This window comes from Mobula birostris, chromosome 3, assembly GCF_030028105.1.
Source record: "Mobula birostris isolate sMobBir1 chromosome 3, sMobBir1.hap1, whole genome shotgun sequence".
In the NCBI taxonomy this organism is placed as follows: domain Eukaryota; kingdom Metazoa; phylum Chordata; class Chondrichthyes; order Myliobatiformes; family Myliobatidae; genus Mobula; species Mobula birostris.
The window spans coordinates 157,090,888-157,118,022 of record NC_092372.1 but is presented as its reverse complement, the minus strand read 5'-3'; the positions used below and the strand labels follow the sequence as shown (position 1 = coordinate 157,118,022).

At 39.1% G+C, this 27,135-nt stretch overlaps 1 protein-coding gene and 1 long non-coding RNA gene across 6 annotated transcripts in view; one reads left to right on the top strand and one right to left on the bottom strand.

Annotated features, from left to right (window-relative positions):
• The window catches only part of ikzf1 (IKAROS family zinc finger 1 (Ikaros)), an 82,076-nt gene extending 66,835 nt beyond the window's left edge, over nucleotides 1-15,241 (bottom strand). For 3 of the 5 annotated variants that reach the window (XM_072253542.1, XM_072253547.1, XM_072253546.1), the window contains exons 1-3: nucleotides 15,157-15,241; nucleotides 14,418-14,452; nucleotides 12,925-12,987 (exon numbers count right to left, since the gene is read on the bottom strand). In XM_072253542.1, the coding sequence (XP_072109643.1) occupies nucleotides 12,925-12,987; nucleotides 14,418-14,442 (88 nt within the window). In that variant the 5' untranslated portion in view covers nucleotides 14,443-14,452; nucleotides 15,157-15,241. Of the gene's footprint in view, nucleotides 1-12,924; nucleotides 12,988-14,417; nucleotides 14,525-15,156 lie in introns of all 5 variants that reach the window. The other 2 variants (XM_072253543.1, XM_072253544.1) reach the window with 2 other exon arrangements.
• LOC140195362 (uncharacterized) overlaps nucleotides 15,166-27,135 on the top strand; it is a 45,736-nt gene continuing 33,766 nt past the window's right edge. Inside the window, exon 1 of the long non-coding RNA XR_011885436.1 lies at nucleotides 15,166-15,395. This is a non-coding gene — a long non-coding RNA (uncharacterized lncRNA). The remainder of the gene's footprint in view (nucleotides 15,396-27,135) is intronic.

Genomic DNA, 27,135 nt, shown 5'->3' with positions numbered 1-27,135 from the left:
GTTATCCTGAGGTTCAACCTCCTAATTCTCAAAAATCTAATTGGAGAAAGCCATCTGTCCTGTCAATCCTTTCAGAAGGATTCCATGATGTTGCTTCTCAAGAGAATACAAAACAATCTTTCTCAGTTCTTCCCTATATAATAATCTTCACATCCATAAATCAATTAACTGAATCTACATGTCAGTTAATTGATTGTCCCTTTAAACCACAGAGCTACAAGGTGTGTCCTTTTCCATCAGGTAGTTGCAAGGGACAAAGTGATATGACAACATGCTTCATGTTATCTACTATAGGAATGGTGACCCCATTTCATCTGAAAATGAGTTCAAAGTGCATGTGCTGCATGATGAATAGTGGTACTCCATGCATCCTGAGAGAAACATCTGACATACTTTAGTATAAAACAGTGCTGGCAGTTTGCTGTTGCAATTCCCCAAACTGTGCAACTCAGCAATGAAATACATATTCACAATATTATTCTCTTTTCAATCGCTTGTACATTTAAAACCAGGCATTATGTTGTCCAATTTCTACACAAAATTTCAAAAATCCATGATTGGTCACGTAAAAGCTCCATTCAGTAACATTTATAATTCTTATACATCAGATTCCCTTGTACTGAAGCCAGCATATATTTTGTCGTACTGTATCTGTAAATTAAGTTGCTATGTTTCGTGAAAGAACAGATCAAAATCCCTCTGTGAGCTGACATTTACTGGTATCATATTAACGATATTTCCTTAGAAGTCCCAATGCATCCCATCTTTTTGATAATGCGTTATCAGGTTAGGTTGGATATGGCAGTTCAGCCTATAATGGGGTTGGTGGAATATTTCTGGAACTTACCTTGACCCCAGGTAACATACCACTCAAAGTCTAAGGTGAGGAGTTCAGTGGCAAAGTGGGAGGGGGAGAAATTGTAGATATCAATTAAGTCAGGAGTTGGTGGTGTGTGTGTGTGTGTGTGTGTGGGAGGGTGCTGTTTGGAATGGAACTCAAGGTGACGAGAGGAGAGATGCCGGATTGTACACGATGCATGTAAGGAAGGAAATCGGTACAGTGCAGTAAATGAGCATGGAGGGCACTATGTGTGGCCAGGGGAGAGGTATCAGGGTGCTTCTTCATGTGGATAGTAGAGAAGGAACAGGATGACTCAACATACTGGCAGGAGAGCACACTGGGCCAGTTCTTCATAGTGTAGGGGTTGGGAAGTATGATGCACTGCATATGGATAGAGGATGGGATTATGAAATCACTCCCTGTGGGTAGTGATGAAGGTTCAGTACAGTACACTACTACAATATATGGGAGTGGGATCAATTAGATGTGTAGAGATGAGGTATTAGAGTGCTGAATGTGGAAAGAGAGGGAAATCAAGCTGCTTCTCCATGCGGCAGGGGAGTGGGATTAGTATGGCACTGTCCATGGGTGGAAAGGGAATTGGGATGGTATTGGATGTGGGTCAGGGGAGGATTGATTAAAACATTTAGTTATATAGGGGCTGGGAAACCAGATCCACATCTGGTCAGGGTGAACTGTAGATGTGAGGGAGGGTGGGTAGGTTCAGGAAGGTCCGTTTGGTGAGTAGGTAGAGGGATCCAAACATGTTGTCAACTATTTGGCTTACATTATCTACAGTCCTTATAGGTCAATGCCTTGGGATTAAAAATCTGTCTTCCGACCGGAGCACTTAAACGAACAACATCATTGCCTACATTATAGTACTGAAACTACATTAGTACCATAGGGTGATACAATAGGAATGCCCAGGCAAATTTCATGATTGACATGATTTGACTGTGAAATGGTCACAATTGTAACTTAAAGAACAGGCCCATTTTCCAACATTTAGCCCATAGCCTTTGAAATGCCGTTTCAAGTTCTCATCCAAATACAAATACTGTAAAACTACCTGTCTCCCCCAACACCTGAAACTCTACAAAACATTTCAACCACCTTTTAGATGAAAATAGACATCTTCAAATGTGCCTAGATCTTTAATTCTTCCTTAAACCTATGCCCTGAAAATCTGAGTCTCCAATGAGTTCAGTCAGTATTCTAAGCATGCAGATTCAAAAAGGAAGTGAAGGGAAAATATTTTTCATATCTTTAATGTTTTACAATTATTTAAAACTGCTTTGTGTATCTGAATACAAGAATTGTTAACATGACAGCATTGACGGAAAGCAAACGCCCTCAGTTGCAGGGATAGCTTGGATAGATTAGTTCCTTGGAGCAAAGGGAATGAGGGGAGATCTTTAGAGGTATACAAAATTACGAGAGGTCATAGATAAAGTGAGCACATGCAGACTTTTTTCCTTCAGGTTGGGTCAGACTAGGACTAGAAGTCATGGGTTTAGGTTGAAAGGTGAAATATTTAAGCAGGAAACTACTCCACTCAGGGGTGTTCTGAGTGTGGAACGAGATGCCAGCAAAAGTGGTAGATGCAGGTTTGATTGTAACATTTAAGAGAAGTTTGGATGAGAGAGGTGTTTGGAGGGCTGTGGTCTGGGTTCAGGTAGATGGGGTTGGGCAGAAAGCCGGGACGGCACGGATTAGATGGACCACAGGGCCTATTTCCATGCTGTGGGTCATCTTCCCTGTAGCTAGTCGACATGCAGACTGGAGCATCCACAAGATCAGATCTTCATATGCAGAGAGCTAAATATAGGCACATGGGGATCTTAAGGGGTGGGAAAGATGATCACTGGTAAGAAATAGATCTGAAGATGGATGTTTAGATCACAGTGTACTTCCCTCAGGATGGGGGAAGTGGGCTGATTCAGGGAGGCAAACATGCCAGAAATGCCCAGCCCAGTGTAATTAGCTAAGGGTCCATTACTGAGCCTTGTGGCCACTCAGTATGTAAAAGGCTACCAGGATGCAAAAGACTTATTCATTTTTACCTGATATTTTCTTTTTTTCCCAATATTGGCATAACATAAATCCTTCGACCCCATGAGTCCCAAACACATTAAATATATTACGTACAAAATTATTTTCTGAACTCAAATGAATCCAAATGCTTTCAATGATTTGTGTTCTACTAGGTGTAATTACTAAAGAAAAGCAATGATTTATTTTTCTTGTCTCACAAACTTTAAGAATTAATTTAAATTACAGCCTTTTCTTGAGGAAAATGTCCTGGCCATCAAAGTGTTTGAAATCATTAACAGGTTATTTACTTGACAGAATGCAAAGGTTTTATACAACCATTCAAATCAGACCTAGAATTATTCTATTATTTAAATCATACTTGGATTTTAATTATGGTGCAAAATAAAAGTAACTTTAACAGAGGGTACAAAGTGTAAAAGGGTAAGAAATCCCTTTAGAGTTAATGAGTCAAAGTGTCCTACAGCATGGAAACTGATCCTTCAGGCCACTGAGTCTTGGCTTTTTATTATAAAGTTAGAACCCATGAAGGTAAGTACACGGAAAGCGGATGGGTATTGTCAGTATTGACCTGCCCCATCACTACCTCCGCACTTCTAATCTCCCCTTATTCCACAGGCTACAGTAACCTGCACATTTAACTGAGCGTGAGGTTTAACTCTTGCAACTGTTCCATGAAATAGAACTTGCCGAGAGCAGCAAGCTGATTCCAGGTGGTGGTACCCGAGACCCCACTCTTACTACATTGATAGCTCATGGGTCAAACGTCCTTTCAGTTGTTGTTGTTTGTCTCTGTTAATCAGGATATACAAAACAGTGAGGATAGATTAAACTAATTTTAAAAATTATAATTTTATTGAAGGTAGCAATAATAATAAATATATATTAAAACACATTTGACTTAATGAACTAAAACATTAATATTAATTAAAATAAAGGAAGAAATAAATCACTTACCTTTCCAGGTTGGTAACGCCTCTTAAAAGAGTAGGGTCATGTCAGGTTGCCAACCACCATGATGGTCAGGAGCCAGATAAAAATTGTCCTCAGCTTAATGTGACTTAACTCCACTCCTGGCCTCAGAGAGGGAGGTCAGATGGATAAGCTTACAATCTCATTTTTGGCATGTTCCATTCGTCCGCATTGCAGTGGGCAGACGAGGAAGACAAGGACACACTGACCAATGGTGGATGGTAAAATCTGGCCCATGAAGTTATTTGCAGCAGCTGATTATAAAAAAGTCAAAACCATTCTGCATGAAGCAGATTTGAACTTATAGCATGAATATAAATTCTTGACTTCCAAAAGCATCCCATATGCCTTCTCTCCCACTTTACTTAAAATTAATGTTAAATACAGTCTGTGACCATTTTATTAGGTACCTCATGCAACTTCTCATAAGAGGAAACATCTTCTCCAGATCAAAACAACTTAGGACCCACCAGAATCATAAATGTTTCAGGGAGAAAGTTAAGTGGGAGATATAAGAGTCCAGACCAAATATGTTCACAGTTAAAGAGTAAGGGAAACTCAGAAATTAAGATCTCAGTGGATGTTACAGAATGTACAGTATAAGGTAAATAAAATAGAGGTTATTACAACACTGACAGATTGACACTACAGAATAACTAGAGGGCAGAGGGATCAAACAGAACAAGTGTCTGGAATACAAAGACAGCACAACAAGTCATAAGCAGGTAAGTTCCAAAAAAATGCCAAGGAAAAGAGTAAAATAAAGATTAGGTCTTTTTAGAGACCAAAGCAGTGTGTGTGGGAGGAGGAAGATAATAAATGCTTCTAATTGAAAACATTACCCCTGGCTTTAAGGTTAGTAGGGATGAGAAGGACATTGAAGTTAATAGAGGAGTGTAAATAATAGAAATGACAATTATAAACACATATAAAGGTCCTGATGAAGGGTTTCATCCCAAAACATCAACTGTTTATTCCTCTCCTTAGATGCCACCTGACCAATTTAGTGTCTGTTGAATGATAACCACAGAGGATATTTTAAGGGGTTCTGGAGCTTAGAAATGTTGATAAATTTCCAGCCCAATATAAAATATGTATCAGGTTCTAAAATAAGTTCACAGTAGGAGTAACACATGCCCTTGTGATCATTCTCCAACTCTTGCTGACTACAGCCATGGTGCAGAGGAAATGAAGACTGCTAATGTAGAATCACTGTTTGAAAGGGTAAAAAGGGATAGACTAAGTAACTGCAGTTACTTAGTCTGATGGCAGTGGTGGGAAAATTATTAAAAACAAAAACTGGGAGATAGGCAGCCACAGGTTGATCAAGTACAACCAGCATGTCTTCATTAAGAGAAAGTCATATGTTACCAATGTGGTTGAATGTTTGAGGTGGTAACAAGGAGCACTGATAACAACATGATGGAAAGAAGTGCTCCATTGGTTGAAATGATATCCAGAATGAAAATGTTCATGCATTGAGCAGAATAGATTGAGATTAACCTTATTAACCTGCAGTTCCAGTTCCAGGACCAGTGTTAATTGGGCATAGTCATGTTCTCCTCCTGTATTAATCTCTTATTTCAATTAAAACTGTGTACCCATCTTGGACAGTGCTACTGTACATCCAAGCTGTTTGACATTACTCATCTCAAATCTGTCTACAAACTTGGGCTTGCTTGTTTTTATATCTCTATACTTCAGCATTATGGACTTAAAATTTCCTAACTTTGTTATTGTTGCTCGAGCCAAACATGTGTCTAAAGATCTCAATATATTGATCTCATCGAAATTTATATATAACTAAAAAATAGATATATTTCAGATGAAGTTCCACCTTTTTAACTGCTTCAAAGAAATCACGAATAATTAGTGGCCACTTTATTGGGTACACAAACACAGCTGCTCGCAAATGCAAATATCTAATCAAACAATCATGTGGCAGCAACTCAATGTATAAGCATGCAGACATAGTCAAGAGGTTCAGTTGTTGTTCTGGCCAAACATCAGAATGGGGAAGAAATGTGATCGAAGTGACTTTGACTGTGGAAAGATTATTGGTGTCAGATGGGGTAACTTGAGTATCTCCTAGGATTTTCACGCAAAACAATCTCTAGAGTTTACAGACAATGGAGCACGAAACAAATGAGCAACCAGTGGTGGCAGTTCTGTGGACAAACACAACTTGTTATAGAGTCATAGAGTCACAGTAACAAGCCATTCAGTCCATCTAGTCTGTGCTGAACTATTTAATCAGCTTACTCCCATCAACCTACATCCATACGCTCCATACCCCCAATCCATGTATCTATCCACATTTCTCTTAAACCTTAAACTTTGAAACCAAGCACACATGCACCACTTATGATGGCAGCTTGAATCACACTCTCACAACCCCCTAAGTGAAGAAGTTTCCCCTCATGTTCCCCTCTCCTTAAACTTTTCAGCTTTCACGCTTAATCCATGATCTCTAGTTGTAGTCCCACCCAACCTCAGTGGAAAAAGCCTGCCTGCATTTACCTTATCTATATCCCTCATAATTTTGTATATCTCCTTCAAATCTCCCCTCAACTTTCTTCATCCAAGGAATAAAATCCTAACCTATTCAATCTTTCCTTATGAATCAGTTTCTCCAGAGCTGGTAATGTCCTTATAAATTTTCTCTGTACTCTTATATACATCTTTCCTATAGGTAGGTGACCAAAACTGCACACAATACTCCAAATTATGCATCATCAACATTTAATACAACTTCACATAACTTTCCCATCTCCTATATTCAATACTTTGATTTATAAAGGTCAATGCACCAAAAGCTTTCTTTCCAACCCTATCTCTATCTGCGATTCCACTTTCAATAAATTATGGACCCGGATTCCCAGATCCCGTTATTCTACAGCACTCCTCAGTGCTCCCCCATTCACTGTGTAAGACCTACCCTGGTTGGTCCACCTCACACTTGTCCGCATTAACTTCCATCTGGCATTTTTCAGCCCATTTTTCCAGCTGGTCCAGAACCTACTGCAAGCTCTGATAGCTTTCCTCATTGTCCACAACACCCCCAATTTTGGTGTCATCTTCAAATTTGCTTATCCAGTTAACAGATCATTGACATACATGGTAAATGACAACCGATCCCTGCGGCACCCCACTCGCCACAGGCCTCCAGTCAGAGAGGCAACCATCTATAACTACGCTCTGGTTTCTCCCATAAGGCCAATGTCTAATCCAATTTACTACTTCATTTTGAATACCGAGTGAATGAACATTCTTGACCATCTTCCCTTTAAGGAACCTTGTCAAATACCTTTCGAAAGTGCGTGTAGACAACATCCACTCTCTTGTCTCCATTAATATTCCTGGTGACTTCCTTGAAACACTCTAAAAAATTGGTTAGACATGACCTACCAGGCACAAAGCCATGTTGACTATCCCTAATCAGTCCACATCTATCTAAATACTCATATATCTGGTCCCTTAGAATGCCTTCCAATAACTTTCCCACTGCTGAAATCACGCTTAATAGCCTATGATTTCCTGGTTTATTTTTAGAGCTTTTCTTAAACAGCGGAACAACATTAGCTATCCTCCAATCCTCTGGTACCTCACCTGTCGCGAACGATGATCTAATTATCTTTGCTAGGTCCCTGACATTTTCTGCACTTGTCTCCCACAGGGTCCAAGGGAACAGCTTGTCAGGCCCTGGGGATTTATCAACCGTAATTTGCTTCAAGAGAGCAAACCTGCTGTAATCTGTATAGGGTCTATGAAGTCGTTGCAGCTTTGCCTCACTTCTATAAATCTGTCACCTGAGTAAATACAGATGCAAAAAATTAACTTAAAATCTCCCCCACCTCTTTTGGCTCCATGCATAGATTACCATTCCGGTCTTCCAGAGAACCAGTTTTGTCCCTTGCAATCCTTTTGCTCTGAATATATCTGTAGAATCCTTTAGGATCCTCCTTCACCTTGTCTGCTAGGGCAATCTCATGCATTCTTTTAGCCCTCCTGATATCTTTCTTAAGTGTCCCTTGCATTTCTTAACCTGCATAAGCACCTCATTTGTTCTTACTTGCCTATACCTGTTAGGCACCTCCTTTCATCTTTCTTAACTAGGGCCTCAATATCTCTTGAAAACCAAGGTTCCTGAAACCAGTTATCTTTATCTTTTATTTTGACAAGGACATACAAGCTTTGTCTCTCATAATTTCACTTTTGTAGGCCTTCCACTTACCAAGTGCATTGAAGTACACCATTGCCAGAAAGCAGCCTGTCCCAATCCACACTTGCCAGATCACTTCTGTTACCATCAAAATTGAGCTTTCTCTAATCTAGAATCTCAACCCACAGACCAGACATGTCTTTTTCCATATTTACTTTGAAACTAATGGCATTATGATCACTGGATGTAAAGCATTCCTCTACACAAACTTCTGTCACCTGCACTGTCTCATTCCCTAACAGCAGATCCAGTATCATATACCCTCTCATTGGGACATCTACATACTGACTACGGAAACTTTCCCGAACACATTTGACGAACTGTATCCCATCTACTCCTTTTATAGTATGGGAGACGTAGTCAATACATGGAAAGTTAAAATCACCTTCTATAGCAAAAGCCTGCAACCCCTCCACAAATCTTCTAAATCCTGCGGATTGTTGGATAGTCATATTAATGGCCATATTAATGTGGTCATTCCTCATTTCCACCCATAACACCTCACTAAATGAGTCCTCCAGTTTGTCCTGATTGAGCACTGCTGTGACATTTTCCCCAACTAGTAATGCCAGTCCTCCTCCTTTAATTCCTCCCACTCTATCGTGTCTAAAACAATGGAACTCTGGTATATTCAGCTGCCAGTCCTGCTCCCCCTGCAACCAAGTCTCACTAATAGCTACAATATCATAATTCAATGTGTTGATCCATGCCCTGAGGTCATCTTGCTAATGAAAGAGGTCAGAGGAGAATGGCCATACTGGGTCAAGCTGACAGGAAGGTGACAGTAACTCGAATAACCACACATTACAGCCATGACATGCAGAACAGCATCTCTGAACACACAACATGCCGAACGTTGAAGTTGTTGGGCTACAACAGCAGAAGACCAGAAACATGCACTCACTGTTCCTTCATTAGGTACAGGAGATTCCTAGTTAAGTAGTCACTGGGGGTATATAATATGTACATTATTTCACACTACATCACAGGAAAACACACTGGAAAGAGAAAAGTAATTGAATATCTTGACAAAAATCCCAAATTTTGATGCTTGTTCCATATATTATACTTTTCTTGAAACTTGTGAAAAAATATCCTTTAGAGAAACATCAAATTGGCTGCTGTTGTATCCAGAGTGATATTAGTGACAAATTATGCTTGGTCGTATTGGTTGCATTTATAACTTTTTTCAACAATATATCTGAAAATTGATTTATTCATGAAATATAGACATTGCTTAAGAAGAGAGACAGCTGTGTGCTCCCTCCTTAATTACCTATGAGAAACGAGTGATGCTTTGAATTCATAAATCCTGCAGTCTTTGTGGTGAAGGTACACCATGGTGTAAGAAGGTAAAGAGCCCCATGATTATGACCCAAGTCAATGAAGAATAGTAGAATATTATAAATATAGAATAGCACATTACTTTGAAGTGGAGTTGTGGTTGTGTGTGTGTTGCCTTTATTCTCAATGGCCGAGGTTACATGCTTCAAAGGCTTTGTCAAGGATGCTTTGGCAGATGCCTAAATTGGACCTTATAGAGAGGGCACAATCCATTATTGTCTGCTGGTGCTGAAATGAGTGAATGGCTAACACGGATGTTAGGCTATTTAAATATGCTGTTTTACTGCACTGAGTGTTGATGGAACAGCATTCAAGCAGACTTGTCAAGAATATTCCACTATACAATATTATAGATAGTGAAAGGCTTTGGAAAACCTGAAGTTGCAACACTTACTGCAGAGTATACACCTTGCTTAGTCACAGTGTTCAATTAGCTGATGCAATTAACTACTTGCTTAATAGTGATTCCCAATTTGCTAATACAGGCAATTTGCCAATGGTAATATTATTGAATTATAGATATACTGTTAGAAGATGGGATTAAGTTCAGTGAATCTAACAGTGCCACTCTATGCCATAAGTTTTGCACTTTTTAACTCATTCCTATGTTTGTAATCACCTTGAAAACCTGTATCGGAAGACACTCTAACTTTCCTTACAACAGTCTTTCAGTAAGGCAGCAGCACCTTCAAGGCAATGCAGCTAAAATAAATGATTCCGTGTGCATGTTTCAGATTTTGCTGTGAAAATACTGATGAGTTGATCAGCACTCATTCTTACTTACATGCAATTCAGTCAGCAAGCTTTGTCTAGTATAGATGCCTAGTTAGTACATTTACTTTAGCTGCACTGCATTAGAAATGTTGCTTGTCTTACCTAAAAATCGTTACATGGAAAAATAGAATGCCCTCTGAAGCAGATTTTCAGACTGACTGCAATCATTGCATTAATAAAAAAAAGATAAAGAATAAGACTATTTGATTAATTGAGCATGTCTGAGCCAAATAAGAATCGTCTCATCTTCTAGCACTAGGTCCAAAGTTTGAAGATGGTACCATTGGCAAAAGCAATTGCAGACATTTTATTTCATTGATAACTGAAGAAGTAGCAACCTGCAATCCAATTCCAAATGTGTTAAGCTACATTAAGTTCTTATACTAAGTTTAGCACCAAATTGTGGCTTGTTCATTTCTGTAAGGGTACTCTTTTAAGGGTGTTATGTTCTAATTGTGTCTCAGGAATTAAAATGTAACCGTTACAAATATGAACTCAATTTTCTTCAGCTTCCAAGTTTGGTTTTGTTTAATTAAGATAGTGCTCTTGCTTTTCTTTCCTCCTCCTTCTCAATTTATTCTTTCTTTTCTTTATTTTACTTCCTGTATTAATTTGACACTGAATTTATTATTCTAATTAACACTTCCTAGTTCAAAACCTGCCTTTGCTTATTTTTCATCAGTTTGGTTGGTTATAGGTGGTACAGGTCTTTTACAAAATGCAAAATTCAAAGAAAACCATCTTCTACAGATGAATACAAACCTAACTAAATACCATGATATTTATTTGGCGCTCAAGATGAAACCTAGACCAGTATCTTTTCTGGTAGCTGTTTGAACTGCTGCTTATTGCATTGAACTGCTGCTGCTAAGTTAACTAATTTCACGTCACATGCCGGTGATAATAAAGCTGATTCTGATTCTGACTATTGTGTTGCAGCACAAAACATTATATAAAAATAACTATTAACAAATAAATTGTCTTTGCACATCCTGAGGTCTTGAAAAATACTATTTAAGTGAAATCCGTTCTTTTCTTTACTACAATTTTTTAGGCCACTAGAGAATAAAGGAGTTAGAGGTAGAAAGCAAGAAAGTATCTATACTGAAAAAATATATGCTAACTATTTTTGAAAGATACTCAAGTTATTAGTGTTTTCTGTATACAAAGTCAACGGCCCAAATTTAATGGATTGGTTTAAAACTGGAATACTGCAGGTCCTAGAAGTCAGACATAAAACAGAAAATCCTGATATACTCAACAGGTCAAGTGGTGATGCTTCTCCACAAGTGCTGCCTTCCTTCCTATCTTTCCTGTTATATTTAATATTTTGGTGAAAATGTTCTGTTTGTTAAAATATTTGACTGTAAATGCAAAGTTTGTCATTTGATTTTTATTTTGCCATTCCTTGCTGACTTCAACATCAGGATGTAAACAAATCAGAAAAGCATCACAGTTCACTCCAATGAAAAGATTGTAACAGTGGAAGTATATTTAAGAATTCATCGGCAAGCTAAAGTGCTTTGAGCAAATACAAGTCCTGGAAAAGACCTTAACCAGGGAACGAGTGGCTGTTTCAAAGGACTTGGAGAGAAAGCTGACCAGCTGATATTAAGAATGGGACAAGGAGATAAGCAGCTGTTGGGAGGAACCTGGACTTGGGGGAATAACTGCCACACGTGAAATAAATCCAGAATTACAATTAGAGTTAATACGCACATTATATATTTCTATCAAGTAACACGGTTTTTCTCCAAAGATAACCAAGTAACTCTTAAAAAAATGAGGTATTCTGCAATTTTATTTAATTTCTAACAGTTTATCTTCACACAACAAATTAAATATTAACAGCTCAGGAAATAGAGAGTAGAGAACTGTGCTGGAGAAACACCATCTTATCATTGTGAATATGAGAATTTGGTACTCAAAAACCTCAGTGGCTAACGTGGAACAATATTGAAGATAGTGTGGTGTGCTTGTGGGGGTGGATGTGTTACACTAATCATTGTATTTAATGTTTTATATGTGTACCACATGTGTGGGAAAATTATGCCAAGGGTGCAGAGAAACAAGTCTTAATCTGAAGGAATTAAACAGGTAATGTTTCAAAATAACTGACTGAATAAAATTTATTAATTCAATATATTTAAAGTCAAGGAAGAAAAGATGTTTTAAACAACATAATAATCAAATGAAATATGAAAATTAAAGGAAATTCAAACTCTAAGCATAAAAATTGTTCAAAATGTGTTTTTGTATTATAAAGAAATAAACACTAAATCTTGATTACAATATTAAAATAACATGTTCATACAAAGTAGAAATTTTGTTTTCTTTCACATTGTGCAATCGATCCTATGAGTTGTTCCTCAATCCATTGTGAACACTTCTCTGTTACTGATACAAATCTTTTTGTTAACAGTTGACCTTATTCATGGAAAAATATTGTTAATAGGGATTTGCTCATGTTTTGCAAGCCAAACATCAGCCTAAAAAAGTGTTATCTAAAACACTGCCTGCGGGTGTGTACTCTCCGCCCTTTCTGCAGCAGTTCATGAGGGTTCAACTGTCATATGTGCAATAATGCAAAACTTGAGAAATTAACTTCATATAATATCACACAAAATATTAAAAATGAAAAAAATCAGGAGCAAATATGTCTTAATCAATGAAATAAACTCTTTGAGTTTGGAGCAAATATGTAAGTGCCATTTACCTGTCTCACCAGACAGTTGGGAAACGTCCTGTGCCTCTTCAGTTTCCATATTTTGCTGGCACTCTGTTGTGAGGAAAGGAATGATGTGGCATGTTACTGGATAGATGATAATGAAACTTTTTACTATTCAAACTCGCTAAGTAACATGGAAAAAATATGCCCTTCTTTCTACAGTTCCAAATACTCTTAAAAAAAAAACCCTGCACATTACTTTCTGACAAGGAGATCCTGATCTTTCACAGATTACAAAGATATATAGAAATTTCATTACAGGCAGAAGTTGACAAAATTTGTTATTTATTGTTAATTTCCCACTCCATAATAACCCAAAAATGCAAACTGACTGCAACAAAATTAAGCAGAAAATTAAATGGCCCTAGGTCATTGTATGTGAAGAGAAGCACAGAATTCATTCTCTGGTTGATCTATAGTTATGTTCTCTCTAATTTACTGAGCATGCATCGATGAACCTTGAGTCAGCTTTGTGACACTTATACAATCAGCAATCAAAAATGAAGCAATTTACAGAAGAATGTCTCATTTACCCAAGCAGGACTGCATATTTGAGCAGCACCAGCTATGCCTTGATTAATAATGAATACACCTCATACAGCAGCAGATGGGCGGAAAAACAGCTTTAGATGCTGTCCTTTCTTCGGGAAGTCTCAGTGACCAATTTTGTTAGTTAGCTCCTACACAGGGAGAAGTGAATCTCCCTAAAATAGCGAAACAAGCCTAGGAGAGAAAGGGAACCCATGCCTTCCTGTTTTACTGACAGATGGCTCCACAGATTTGGAACAAATGGTGGGAAGCTGTAACCCTTCTGCAATAGCACTTTATGTTCTAAACACTGGTTCGAAGCAACTGCAAGCACCAGAGAATAGGTGCTTGAGGTTCAGTCGGGTAGAAATAATTTACAGATTTTTGTAGGTTTGCAATTTCTCTTGATTGATATCCAGACATGTTAGTTGGAAATGTGGTCAGCCTTCATACTCAGCAATTACAAAACTAAACCTTGCAAAACCAGTATTGCAATATATTATCAAGATTATCAAATAACAATTTTAAAGCCATCATCTACAAACTTGTCAGACATGACCAAATCCTAAAATGTCCAATGTTCATTTTAGTGTCCTCCACCCCGCCCACACAAATAAAGATTTATGCAAATATCTGAATACTAATTTGGTATATAGCAAGCATTCAAAATAAACGAGTTCCTCCTACTACACATCCCAACTCTAATTATGAATTTACAATTTTACAGAATAATATTAATTTTCAAATTCTAGGTGGAAATGAATCTATGTGAGCATCCTTCTTGCACACGGAAACGTTTGCCCAAATTATCTGAAAATCTGGATAAGTTACAGGTGGCCGCAAACAGCTATAAGTCGGAATTTATTGAAATTAACGATCGATTAAAGTTCTCTATACCGCATCTGAAAAACAGAAGTTGTTTTAAACAACTTCCTCAAGATAGTTCAACTAACCTTCCTCATTCTCTAGACCGTGCATGTTAGCGATTCTAATGGGGGAAAAAAGTCTTCAATTAATCTCCAGAATTACGTTTATTCGAAACTTTCAGTAGTGTAATATCCTGGGAAGAGAGAAGTGCACCACTGTAGTTTACAAATTCCTCAAGCAGCGCTGAAAAATGAAGTGGCCTGTGTGTCAGCTCTTGAACAGAATTAATAAACGACAACGTCGCATAATCGTTTCTCACTGCAAAATTACTTCAATAGATTACCGAGACATATAGTTTCATATTCAAATTCCGACAATACGCTATAATGGAAACTATTCTTTCGAAACAGTTTTTAATATTGGCTGTAACGTGCTCAGGGATTCTGCAACACTACAAAGTTATATGAATAACACTCCACCAAAAAAAAACTTCTAGATACATAGACAGACAAATAAATAGGTAGGTAGATAAATAGATAGATAGACAGATTGATAGGCCGTTAAAGATCCATATTCAAATTTTTGATGATGAGCTCCCGAAATCGTTTCGGCCATATACTACTCGAGACAACAATGACAGAAAAGCATTGCAACCAAGCTAACAGGTGTCTCCAACAAACTATGACAAAATAATATTAGACTTTCCGCATTTTTTTGGCAAATGGCAATCCCAGAACATTGTAGTCCCGTGTATGTATGTGCCATTTTTATGCCGTGTGAAGTTTCGGGTAAAGTTAGGCGAGTTGTACGGCTGTTCTTTCCTACCTGGATCCCTGGTCGCTGGCGGCAGACACAGCCCGGCAGTTCCTGCTCCATGTGCAGGCTGCACTTGGAGTCCCCGCAGCTGTACATCGCTCCCCGCTCGACTTCCTCCTTCCAATGCGCCGGCCACGCGCACACACCCTCGTGCTGGGATTGGTGGAAGAGCCCAGGGCTCGCTGGCGGCAGATGCCCTTTTTGTCAAGTGCCGGGAGAAGGCATCAGGCGCTCCTCCTTACATCGCGGTATGTGTATACAGACAGCTTCGGAGCAGCAGCGGTGTCAGCACGGCGGGTTTGTTACATGTTGTAAGGGGCAATGGGGAAGTGTGGACCACACACGCCCAATTGTTATTCCAAGAATGAGGAACACCGAAGAAGTCGAAGATTGAACTGTCAGCCATGTCACCTTATGGTTGTGCATTCAGCTTCGAATTACTTCAGACATCTTCACCTTTTTTCAAAGTGACCACTTTTTCTCCACTCTCGTGAACTAAAACATAAAGCACACAAGATCAAATTTAGTAGCCACGAATTTTACGGCAAATTCCCTTCTTGGCTTTACCTCTTCGCAAATGGAAGAACAGTGCCGATGCAGGGTGCCCAGCTAAAACTTCCACCATCCCTTTGCATCCACATATGCTGTTTGATCTGCTAAGTTCCTCTAGCAGTTACTTTTAAAAAAAAAAGTTTGTTTTCTTATAAAATCAGCGATCCTTCATATTTCACTGTATTGAATTACACTGTCAGGATTTTTAAACGTCAGGATTTGATTCATTTTAACAGATGATACTGCGATTAATATTCACTGTCCTGGGCCAGGAGTTTTAATTTTTTTGTCAAGCTCAATTTTCTAAACACAGCAACTAATAATTCTAAAGATCAAAATGTTGTTTTTGATAATTTAAACGTCCAACCAATCTTTTTTGTTTAGCTTTTTGTTGTAAACGGGAACCAATCTTCAGTTTTAATGTCAATTGCAAGCAGTATTCAGTTTGAAGTTAGACAGCTCTGTAAACAGACACACTGTCTGTAGAACACAGGATACTAGCTCGTATCACTTGGGCTTACTGCTGAAGAGATTCAGTGTAAGACAATGGGTTGCTTATTTTGGTTTGCTTCAAAACAGACAACACTAGCTAATTTGTTTAATTCATAGATGTTTGCAGACCAGATGGATATTATCATTTAGCATATCAAATAGCTGGTCTGTTAATAGTTGGAAGGTACGTGTACTCAGGAGTCAGCTTCATGGCATTAATAGTGAGCACCTGGGATTTCTGCCTTCAGAAGCTTTTAAACAGTTTTTGTTAAAAAGTATCTGGAAAAATATCACATGTGAAATCACCCAGTAGCAAAAAATGGTATAAATGCAGACGACAGTTCAGACTTATTAGGAATGGCCATGAAGAAGCATGATAGAAACATGGGATGAACTGGAATCCATTCCTCTGTCTTCGATTCCTGTGACAGATGACTGGTTTATCTGTGGTTCATGGCTATGTCTTTTTAGCTTATAGGAAATGCATCTGTGTTTTGGAAATACTTTGTGTTCTAGAAATGGTTTATAACTTGGAAGTATTTTATAAGATGGAAATCTTCTGTGAGTTTTAAATATTTTAACAATGTTTTAAACATGAATCACAGAAAATAAGTGAACTGTGTTTAAACTACTTTGATAGCTGAAAGCACCTCTTTCTTGGTAGGAAGAGGGGATATGCCTCTCAAATAGTGGGTGTTGGCAGCTAAACTCACCATGGTGGATTAGCAGGGAAGTGAACTAGTCTTTGAAAGCTTGGTAGTTACAGTATAATCTTCCTTTAGTGGAGGTGCCCCATGGCTATTTATATTGGACAGGGCTTGAGTTTAGAACTTTGTGATCAACAAACCCAATACCATCACAATACTTTGAAGATGAGTATGATGCTCTGCACCGTGATAAGCAAATAATGAGACCTGCTTCACCCTACAGAAGTAGATGACTACTCATTGTTGTTGTCATTAGTATTTACCCAGTGATGGTCAATATTGCAGCTCAGTTTACTGACTGATGGTATTCTTTCTAGTGAAAAAGGAGTATCCTTTACAATTGATTCCAAAGGCTTTGGCAGTTGATACCAAAATGCCTGATGCTCTTTTATAAATTTCCCTTCCTGGCCTAGTTGTTGATCCTAAAGAGAAGCAGAATCCGGTATGCTTGGAGTTGGGTTGGCTTCAGGAGTTTTGATCTAACCTTTTGGGTCTCCACTTTTATCCTGAACTGTGAACATGTCTAAACTCTCAGCTCACCCCCTAATTCCCTTCCCCCAACAACCTTCATGGTCTTTGCCATTTGCTTGCATTTCTTTCTACAGAGGCAAGGCCTAGCACCATACTCCAGTTTGCTTTTCTGTCCAACCCTTTGATGTTTCTCAGTCATTTCCAGCTATTCATTACTTGGTGCAGATATAGCATTTTATATGGTAACATTATCAGATCAGACCTTTCAGCACAGTATGACACCTGCTCGGTGTGGCAATGATTTTCACTTAACACGATAACACCTGCAGGTGGTGATGGTCATTGTGATGGAGAGGGATGGGAAGGATGGAGAGTGAGCCAAAATTTCAGTGATATTGGGTCCAAAAATATCAGCATATTATACATAACTGTAAGGGATTTGGGGCATCTGATTGGATTGTGAGAGTTCTCAGGTTTCATTTTAATAGATAGTATCTGGTACAGGGAGAGAGCCAAACTGCTAATATACAATTAGATCTCAATGTACACATATTCATAACTTAACTTTTAAAGCATTTTCTTGAACAGATTATTGTGAGGCTTTAACTGCAACAGGACAGAAAAAAACAATTGCAATTTTTTTGTTGTATGATCTATTACCGAGTAATTTTAAAAATGGAATGTCATATATGTTTTAAAGAAATAAGATAGAAAGGAATGATGAAGCATAACTGATGGCAACTAATTGCTGAGATGAAGGAATTGTATGCCAAGCGTCAGGAAATAATTGTTGGGAAATATGGATTATGAAAGTAAGCTAGATGTTTGAAGAAGTAATAGAATTATGAAATAAGTTACCAGAAAAAAATCAACAGAGCAAAAAAAAGCACAAATGCACCAAGACTCACTTAACTATGTTGCTCTGTTGCAATGAAAGTATAGTAATGTATGATGGGTACATGAGATTGTTGCTTTCATAAAAACCTATCTTTAAAAAATTATTGTTATTTATATTGTTGTGGGCAAACTGGATAGCTAATGATTATCTTTTACATTCAACTTTTCTGTTTAAGATGACCTTCTAATTTACCTCTTAAGAGTTCTTGAGAGATGGCCCCTGTTCTGGTTAACAAACCATTTTTATTCCATCTGTGTGATACTTTTTGAGCTTCAGGACAACAATTGTAGTTGTGTATCTGCTGTGAACCACGATTACAAGTTAGTCCATTTCCAGAAACAGTAAATGGCACAGATGTGGCAATTACTTGTGCCTTCACCAAATTGCTGTGCACTTGACTGAAAATAGTAACTCTGATTAGAAGGAAATACTGAGCTGTCTGCAAAATTTTGGCAGAAAAACTACTCAAGAGAAAAGATTGGCCCAGAAGTGTCAACTATATCAACATTTGAAGAAGTAGCTTGAAATCAGGCAATTTAATATGTCATTATTCAAGCCAAAGTACTTTGATACAGCTACAAAACTTGTATCTATCCATGAAAGTGGTAAATATAGTAATTTCTTGTGCAAAAATTGTGAGACAAATCCATTCTGGCTCTTCAGTTGATTTTTAATCATCAGCAGTAGATTCCAATTTTGTAAAACAAGAGGTGGATGAGGGCCGATGAGTGGGAGTTATTTAAAAGCAATATAGTAATAGTTTAATATGAGTATACCCCTGTAAGAGTAAGAAACAAGGATGGTAGGTTCAGCAAACTTTGGTTAATGATGGATATTAAAGGCTTAATCAGGTAATCAGGAGGCTTATGTCATTTATTTGATACCTATTTCCTATAAGTCACTTGAGGATAGAAAAGAAAACAAAAATTAAATTAGGAAGGTGAAAAGAACCCAAGCTAACAGGAGTAAGGAAAGTCCTGAATGTCTTTTATATGTATATTTGAAGAGAGAGTGAGAACCTAAGTGAGAAATAGGTCCTTCAGGGCTTGAAAGGAGTAATCATATTTGCAGAGCCACAGAATATGAACTGGATGCTAAGTTAATACTTCTTATTGCTGTTCAGTAGGGAAAAGGAAATAAAAGCTGGATAGTTAAGAGAAGGTTACTCTGATATTCCAGAGAAAGTCTGTATCAGGAAGGAGGAAGTGCCACATATACTGGAGCACATTTCTGTGGATTTGGTTTGTCACCTTGAACACTTGAAAACTTCCACAGATGTGATGTACCATGGAGAAAATTCTGATTGGCTGCAGCACCGTCTGGTATGGGGGGGGGTCTTCTGCACATGATCGAAGTAAGTTGCAGAAAGTTGTAAAGCTAGTCAGTTCCTTCAAGAGTACAAACCTCCATAGTATTCAAAACATCTTCAAGGAGTGGTTCCTCAGGACGACGACATCCATCATTAAGGGCCCCCACCACCCAGGACATGCCCTCTGCTCATTGTTACCATCAGGAAGGAGGTACAGAAGCCTGAAGGCACACACTCAGTGATTCAGGAACAGCTTCTTCCCCTCTGCCATCCAATTCCTAAATGGACATTGAACCCATGAAAACTACTACTTGTTTAATTTCTATTTTTGCACTACTTACTTAAACTTGACTACTTAATACACACACACACATACACACACACACACACACACACACACACACACACACACACACACACACACACATATATATATACACACACACACACACACACATATATACACACACATACACACACATATACACACACACACACATATATACATACACACACACACATATACACACACACACACACACACACACACACACACACACACACACACACACACACACATATATATACATACACTCTTCCAGTAATTCAGTTTTTTTCCCTAAATTTATCCTGCATTGCATTGTACTGCTGCCGCAATGTTAACAGATTTCACAATATATTCTGGTGATATTAAACCAGATTCTGATTCTGATAAATTGTCAGGCCTGACAGAATGTAATTGAAGCAAGGAAGGAGATTGCTGGGGCTCTGAGGGAGAACTTTGCATCTTTATTCGCCCTGGGTAGGGTAGCAGAAGAATGGCAGGTAACTAATGTAGTCCTCTTGTTCAAAATGGCAATAGGGATAAGCCTGGAAAATATAGGTCAGTGAGTCTTACATCTCCGATAGAAAAGTCGTTGGACAAGTTTCTGAGGAACAGGACTTACCTTCACTTCATTACGAGTTTCCAGCAGGATTTTGCGTATGGGAGATCAAGTCTCACAAATCTGGTAAAGTCTTTTGAGAACGTGATAAGGAAAATTAATGAGGGCAAAGCAGTAAGCATGGTTTACTTGGAGTTTAGTAGAGCTCTTGATAACGCCCTGCAATGTAGGAAGCTCCAAAAAAATCAAGTCACAAAGGATCTGAGGTGTGTTGGCAGACTGGATCCAGTAGTGTGTGGGTGATAGGAGGAAGAGAGTAAGAGTAGGTGTTTATCTGTTTGGAAATCTGCAACAAGTGTGTACTGCACTGATTGGTATTTTAGGTTTGTTGTCGGTAATATGATAAATGACTTGGTTGAGAATATAGAGGGTAGGATTATTAAGTTTGCAGATGTTAAATTATGCTGCAGAATAAATGGCAGGAATCCTCGGGGGATTGGCAGACAGAGAAATCATGGGATGAAAATCTGTAACTCCCTGAAAATGGTAACACAGGTGGATAGGGTTGTGATATAGGCATATGGTATTCTTATCAATATACAGAAAATGCTGTAGGAACTCAAAGTTCAACTTTCAAAAGATTAAAGTAAAAATTATTCTCAGAGTACATACATGTACTACACACAGTCCCGAAATTCTTTTTCCTGTGGGCATACACAGTAAATCTATAGAATAGTAACTCTAAACAGGATCAATGAAAGATCAAGTAGTGCAAATGTAAATAAAAAGCAATAAATAACAAGAGTATGAAATAACAAGATAAAGAGGCCTTAAAAGGGGATCAGTGGTTGTGGGGACATCGCAATAGATGAGTGTAGTTATCCTTTTTTGTTCAAGTGCCTGTTGGTTGAGGCATTAGTAGGTCAGGAAGCATCTTTGAAAAGAAATAAGCAGTTGACTTTTTGGCCCGAAACCCTTCTTCAGGACTAGAAAGGAAGGGGAATAACACCAGAATAATAAGGTAGACAGAGGGGAAGGAGGATAGATAGAAGGTGATAGGTGAAGCCATGTGGGTAAGAAAGGTAAAGGGCCGTAGAGGAAGGAATCTGCTAGGAGAGAAGAGTGAACCATAGGAGAAAGGGAAGGAGGAAGAGACCCCGGAGGAGGTGATAGGCAGGTGAGAAGAGGTAAAATGCCAGAGTGGGGAATAGAAGAAGAGTGGAGGGGGAGTGAAGGTATTTTTTACCACAAGGAGAAATCTAGGAAATGTCTAGGCTACCCAGACAGAATATAAGCGGTTGCTCCTCCACCCTGAGAACGGAAATAGGAATCAGAATTAAGATGTTTGGCTATCAGGGAGATCCGCTTTTAGCAGATAGAATGGAGGTGCTTGACAAAGTGTCCCCTAATTTACAACGGGTCTCACCAATGGAGGCCATATTTGGAGCACCAGACATAATAGGTGACCCCAGTGAAGTGTTACCTCAACTGGAAGGACTATTTGTGGCCCTGAATGGAGGTGAGGGAGGAGGTGAATGGACAGGTGTAGCACTTCGGCCACTTGCAGGAAGAAGATTAGTGGGGAGAGGCAAATGGACAAGGATATGATATTCTTCCTTTTACAAACAGAGGAATCAAGTGTAAGATGTGGATCGTCATACTGCAGTGGTACAAAACATTGGTCAGACTGCATTCAGAGTATTGTGTTCACTTTTGGTCACCACACTACAGGATGTGGTAGTGTGCAGAAGAGGTTCACTAGGACTGGAGAGCTGAAATTATAAGGACAGATTGAATAGGCTGTGTTTATCCTCACTGAAATGTAGGAGGTTGTGGAATAACCTTATAGAGTCTTAACAAATTATGTTTGGCATAGATAGGAGAGGTAGTCAGAATCTTTCCCTCGAGGCATAGTAATGCAGCATTTAGCACTGCTACCTCGCAGCCACAGCAACTCAGGTTTGTTTCTGACTCTGATGCTGTCAATGTGGAACTTGTGCAGCTGCCATGGGATTTCACTGGACGTCCTGATATCCTACCATGTGACTGGAATTACAAGGAAAGATTGAGTAGGCTGTGTTAATCCTCACTGAAATGTAGGAGGCTGAGGAAAAGCCTTATAAATTATGTTTAGCATCAAGGTAGTAAGCATAAAAATGCAGAGTATGGTGTTACCAATGCCAATGTCATTGGTGTTGCATTTATAGCTTGGTAAATAAGGTGCACTGGGCCAAAATGAGGTAAGTTGAGAGATCAAGAGCCATGAGTTTATTTTTTGGCAAAGATCAGTTCAAGAGTCTGATAACTGGGATAGAAGCTATTTTGAATTTCTTTCGGTCTTCTTTTACTCACAATAAGTTGCTCACCAATGATAACGAGTTGAGTTCCTCAGGACTGTGTCTGGGATTCAGTTATCTTCATAACCTTCGTTATTGAGCACTAAATAATCAGCTTATTTCATATTACCAGACCACCTCTGGGTGAAAAATTTCCACTCAGGTTCATATTAAATCTCACCCCTTCCACCTTGAACCTGTGTCCCGTAGTTCTTCATTTCCCAACCATGAGTAAGAGAGTATATGAATCCACCTTGACCATGCCCATTATAATTTTAATACACATCTAATGGATCATTCACCATTCTCCTAAACTCCAATCAATGAGGTCCAAGCTTGCATAATCTATCTCTATAATTCAATACCTTGAATCCTGGCAATAACTTTGTAAATCTTCTCTGCACTCTTTCCTGTAGCAGGGTACCCAAAGCTAAACACAATACTCTAAGCACAACTTCACCAATGTCTTTTACAACTGCACCATAACTTCCCACTTTCTATACTCAATCTATGCCAAAACCTTTCTTCATCAGCCTGTTGATCTGTGATGCTACTTTCAGGGAACCATGTATAAGACCATAAGACATAGGAGCAGAATTAGGCCATCTGGCTCATCGAGTTTGCTTCGACATTCAATCATGGCGATCCTTTTTTTTCTTCTTCAACCCCAGTTCCTGGTCTTCTCCCCATAACCTTTGATGCCATGCCCAATCAAGAACCTATCAATCTCTGCCTTAAATACACCCAATGACCTGGCCTCCACAGCTGCATGTGGCAACAAATTCCACAAGTTCAACACTCTTTGGCGAAAGAAATTTCTTTGCATCTCTGTTTTGAAAGGGTGCCCCTCTATCCTGAGGCTGTGACCTCTTGTCCTAGACTCTCCCACCATGGGAAACATCCTCTCCACATCTACTTTGTCTAGACCATTCAACATTCGAAAGGTTTCAATAAGGTCCCCCCTTATCCTTTTGAATTCAAGCAAGTACAGACCCAGAGCCATCAAATGTTCCTCATATGATAACCCTTTCATTCCTGGAATCATCCTTGTGAACCTCCTCTGGACCCTCTCCAATGCCAGTACATCTTTTCTAAGATGAGGGGCCCAAAACTGTTCACAATACTCAAGGTGAGGCCTCACCAGTGCCTTATAAAGCTTCATCATCATATCCTTGCTCTTGTATTCTAGACCTCATGAAATGAATGCTAACATGGCATTTGCCTTCCTCACCACCAACTCAACCTGCAAGTTAACCTTTAGGGTATTCTGCACAAGGACTCCCAAGTCCCTTTGCATCTTAGACTTTTAGATTTTCTCCCTGTTTAGAAAATAGTCTTCACATTTATTTCTACTACCAAAGTTCATGACCAACATTGTATTTCATGTGCCACTTTCTTGCCCATTCTCCTAATCTGTCTAAGTCCATCTGCATCCTGGTTCCTCAACACCACCTGCCCTTCCACCAATCTTCGTATCATCTCCAAACTTGGCAACAAAGTTATCTATTCCATCATCTATATCACTGATAAACAGCATAAAAAGCAGTCCCAACACCGACCCCTGTGGAACACCACTAGTCATTGGCAGCCAACCAGAAAAGGATCCTTTATTTCCACTCACTGCCTCCTACCAATCAGCCAATGTCCTAACCATGTTAGTAACTTTCCTGTAATGTCACGGGCTCTTAACTTGGTAAGCAGTCTCATGTGCGGCAGCTTGTCAAAGACCTTCTGAAATTCCAAATATACAACATTTACTGCATCCTCTTCATCTATCCTACTTGTAATCTCCTCATAGAATTCCAACAAGTTCATCAGGCAGGATTTTCCCTGAAGGAAACCATGCTGACTTTGTACTACCTTGTCCTGCGTCACCAAGTACTCCATCACCTCAGCCTTAACAATTGACTCTAACATCTTCCCAACCACTGTGGTCAGGCTAACTGGTCTATAATTTCCTTTCTGCTACCTTCCTCCATTCTTAAAGAGTGATATTTGCAATTTTCCAGTCCAATGATTTTTTGAAAGATCATTTCTAATGCCGCCACAATCTCTAACACTACCTCTTTCAGAACCCTAGAGTGCAGTTTATCTGGTCCGGGTGACTTATTTACCTTTACATCTTTGAGCTTTTCAAGCACCTTCACTCTTGTAACAGTAACTGCACCCACTTCTCTTCCTTCACACACCACAACATCAGGCATACTGCTAGTGTCTTCCACAGTGAAGACTGATGCTAAATACTCATTTAGTTCATCAGCCTTCTCCTTGCCCCTCATTATTATTTCTCCTACCTCATTTTCTAGCTGTCCTATATCCACTCTCTTTTCTTTTTAACATACTTGAAAAACTTTCACTATAAACTTTGGTATTATTTGCTAGCTTGCTTTCATATTTCATCTTTTCCCTTCTAATGATTTTTTAGTTGCTCTCTGCAGGTTTTAAAACTTCCCCATCCTCTATCTTCCCACTAATTTTTGCTTTGTTGTATGCCCTTTCTTTTGCTTTTATAATAGCTTGGACTTCCCTTGTCAGCCATGGTTGTTCTATTTTACCATTTGAATATTTCTTCATTTTTGGAATACACATGTCCTGCACCTTCCTCATTTTTCCCAGAGACGCACACCATCGCTGCTCTGCTAACATCCCTGCCAGCAGCTCCTTCCAATTTACTTTGGCCAACTCCTCTCTCATACCACTGTTTTTCCCCTTACTCCACTGAAATACTGCTACATCAGACTTTACTTTCTCCCTATCAAATTTCAAGTTGAACTCAATCATATTGTGATCATTGGTTCCTAAGCATTATTCTACCTTAAGCTCCCTAATCACCTCCGGTTTATTACATAACACCCAATCCAGTATATCTGATCCCCTAGTAGGCTCAATGACAAACTGCTCTAAAAAGTCATCTCGTGGGCATTCAACAAACTTACTCTCTTGAGATCCATTACCAACCTGATTTACCCAGTTGACCAGCATGTTAAAATCTCCCATGACTACCATAACATTGCCCTTTTGACTTGTCTTTTCTATTTCCTGTTTTAATATGTGGTCCACCTCCCAGCCACTGCTGGAAGGCCTGTATATAACTGCCATCAACACCCTCTTATCCTTGCATTTTCTTAACTCAACCCACAAGGATTCAACATCTTCCAATCCTATGTCACATCTTTCTGCTGATTTGATGCCATTCTTTACTAGTAGAGCCACACCACCCCCTCTGCCTACCTTTCTTCTGATATAATGTGTAAACTTGGGCATTCAGCTCCCAACTACAACCATCCTTCAGCCACAATTCAGTGATGGCCATAACATCACACCTGGCAATCTGTAATAGTGCAACAAGATCATCTGCCTTATTTCTTATACTACGCGCATTTAGAAACAACACCTTGAGTACCGTATTTGCTATCCTTTCTGGTTCTGTATCCCTAATGTTTTGATACTCAGCTAGTTGGCTGCAACTAAGTCCCATCATCAGCCTGCCCTGCCTGACAGTCTGACTACATGTTATCTTTACTCTTTTACCATCTATCCTATCCTGAGTCCCTTCATTCTGGTTCCCACACCTTGCCAAATTAGTTTAAACCCTCCCCAACAGCTCTAAAAAACATGCCTATAAGAATATTAGTCCCCCTTGGGTTCAGGTTGCACCCCATCACTTTTGAACAGGTCATTCCTACCCCAGAATAGATCCCAATGATCTAAGAACCTGAAGACCTGCCCCCTGTATCATCTTCTCGACAACACATTACCTGCCAAATCATCCTGTTTCTACCCTCACTGGCATGTGGCACAGGCAGCAATCCAGAAATTACTACCCTGGAGGTCCTGCTTCTCAGCTTTGTGCCTAGCTCCCTCAATTCTCTTTTCAGGACCTCATTGCTTTTCCTTCTTATGTCATTGGTACCAATATGTACCAAGACATCTGGCTGCTCCCGCCCCGCTCCAAAATTTTGTGGACGTGATTTGAGACATCCCTGATCCTGGCACCATACCATGTGGGTGTCCCATTCACATCTGTGTACATCTAGGACCCTCTGCTCTACAACACTGTTCATTTCCCTACCCTTCATTGTGAAAAGCTTACCCTAATTTGCCTTATCACAACGTAGCACCTTGCACTTATCTAAACTCCATTTACCATTCTTTGACAACTTAGCCAGCTGATCAACATCCTTTGATTGCCATCTTCAATATCTACGACATAACCTATTTCTGTATCATCTGGAAACTTACCAACCATGGTACATTTTCATCCAAATAGTTGACTCAAGTGACCCCGACCCCTGAAGCATACCACTAGTCACAGTCCTCTACTCTGAGGAACACGTTT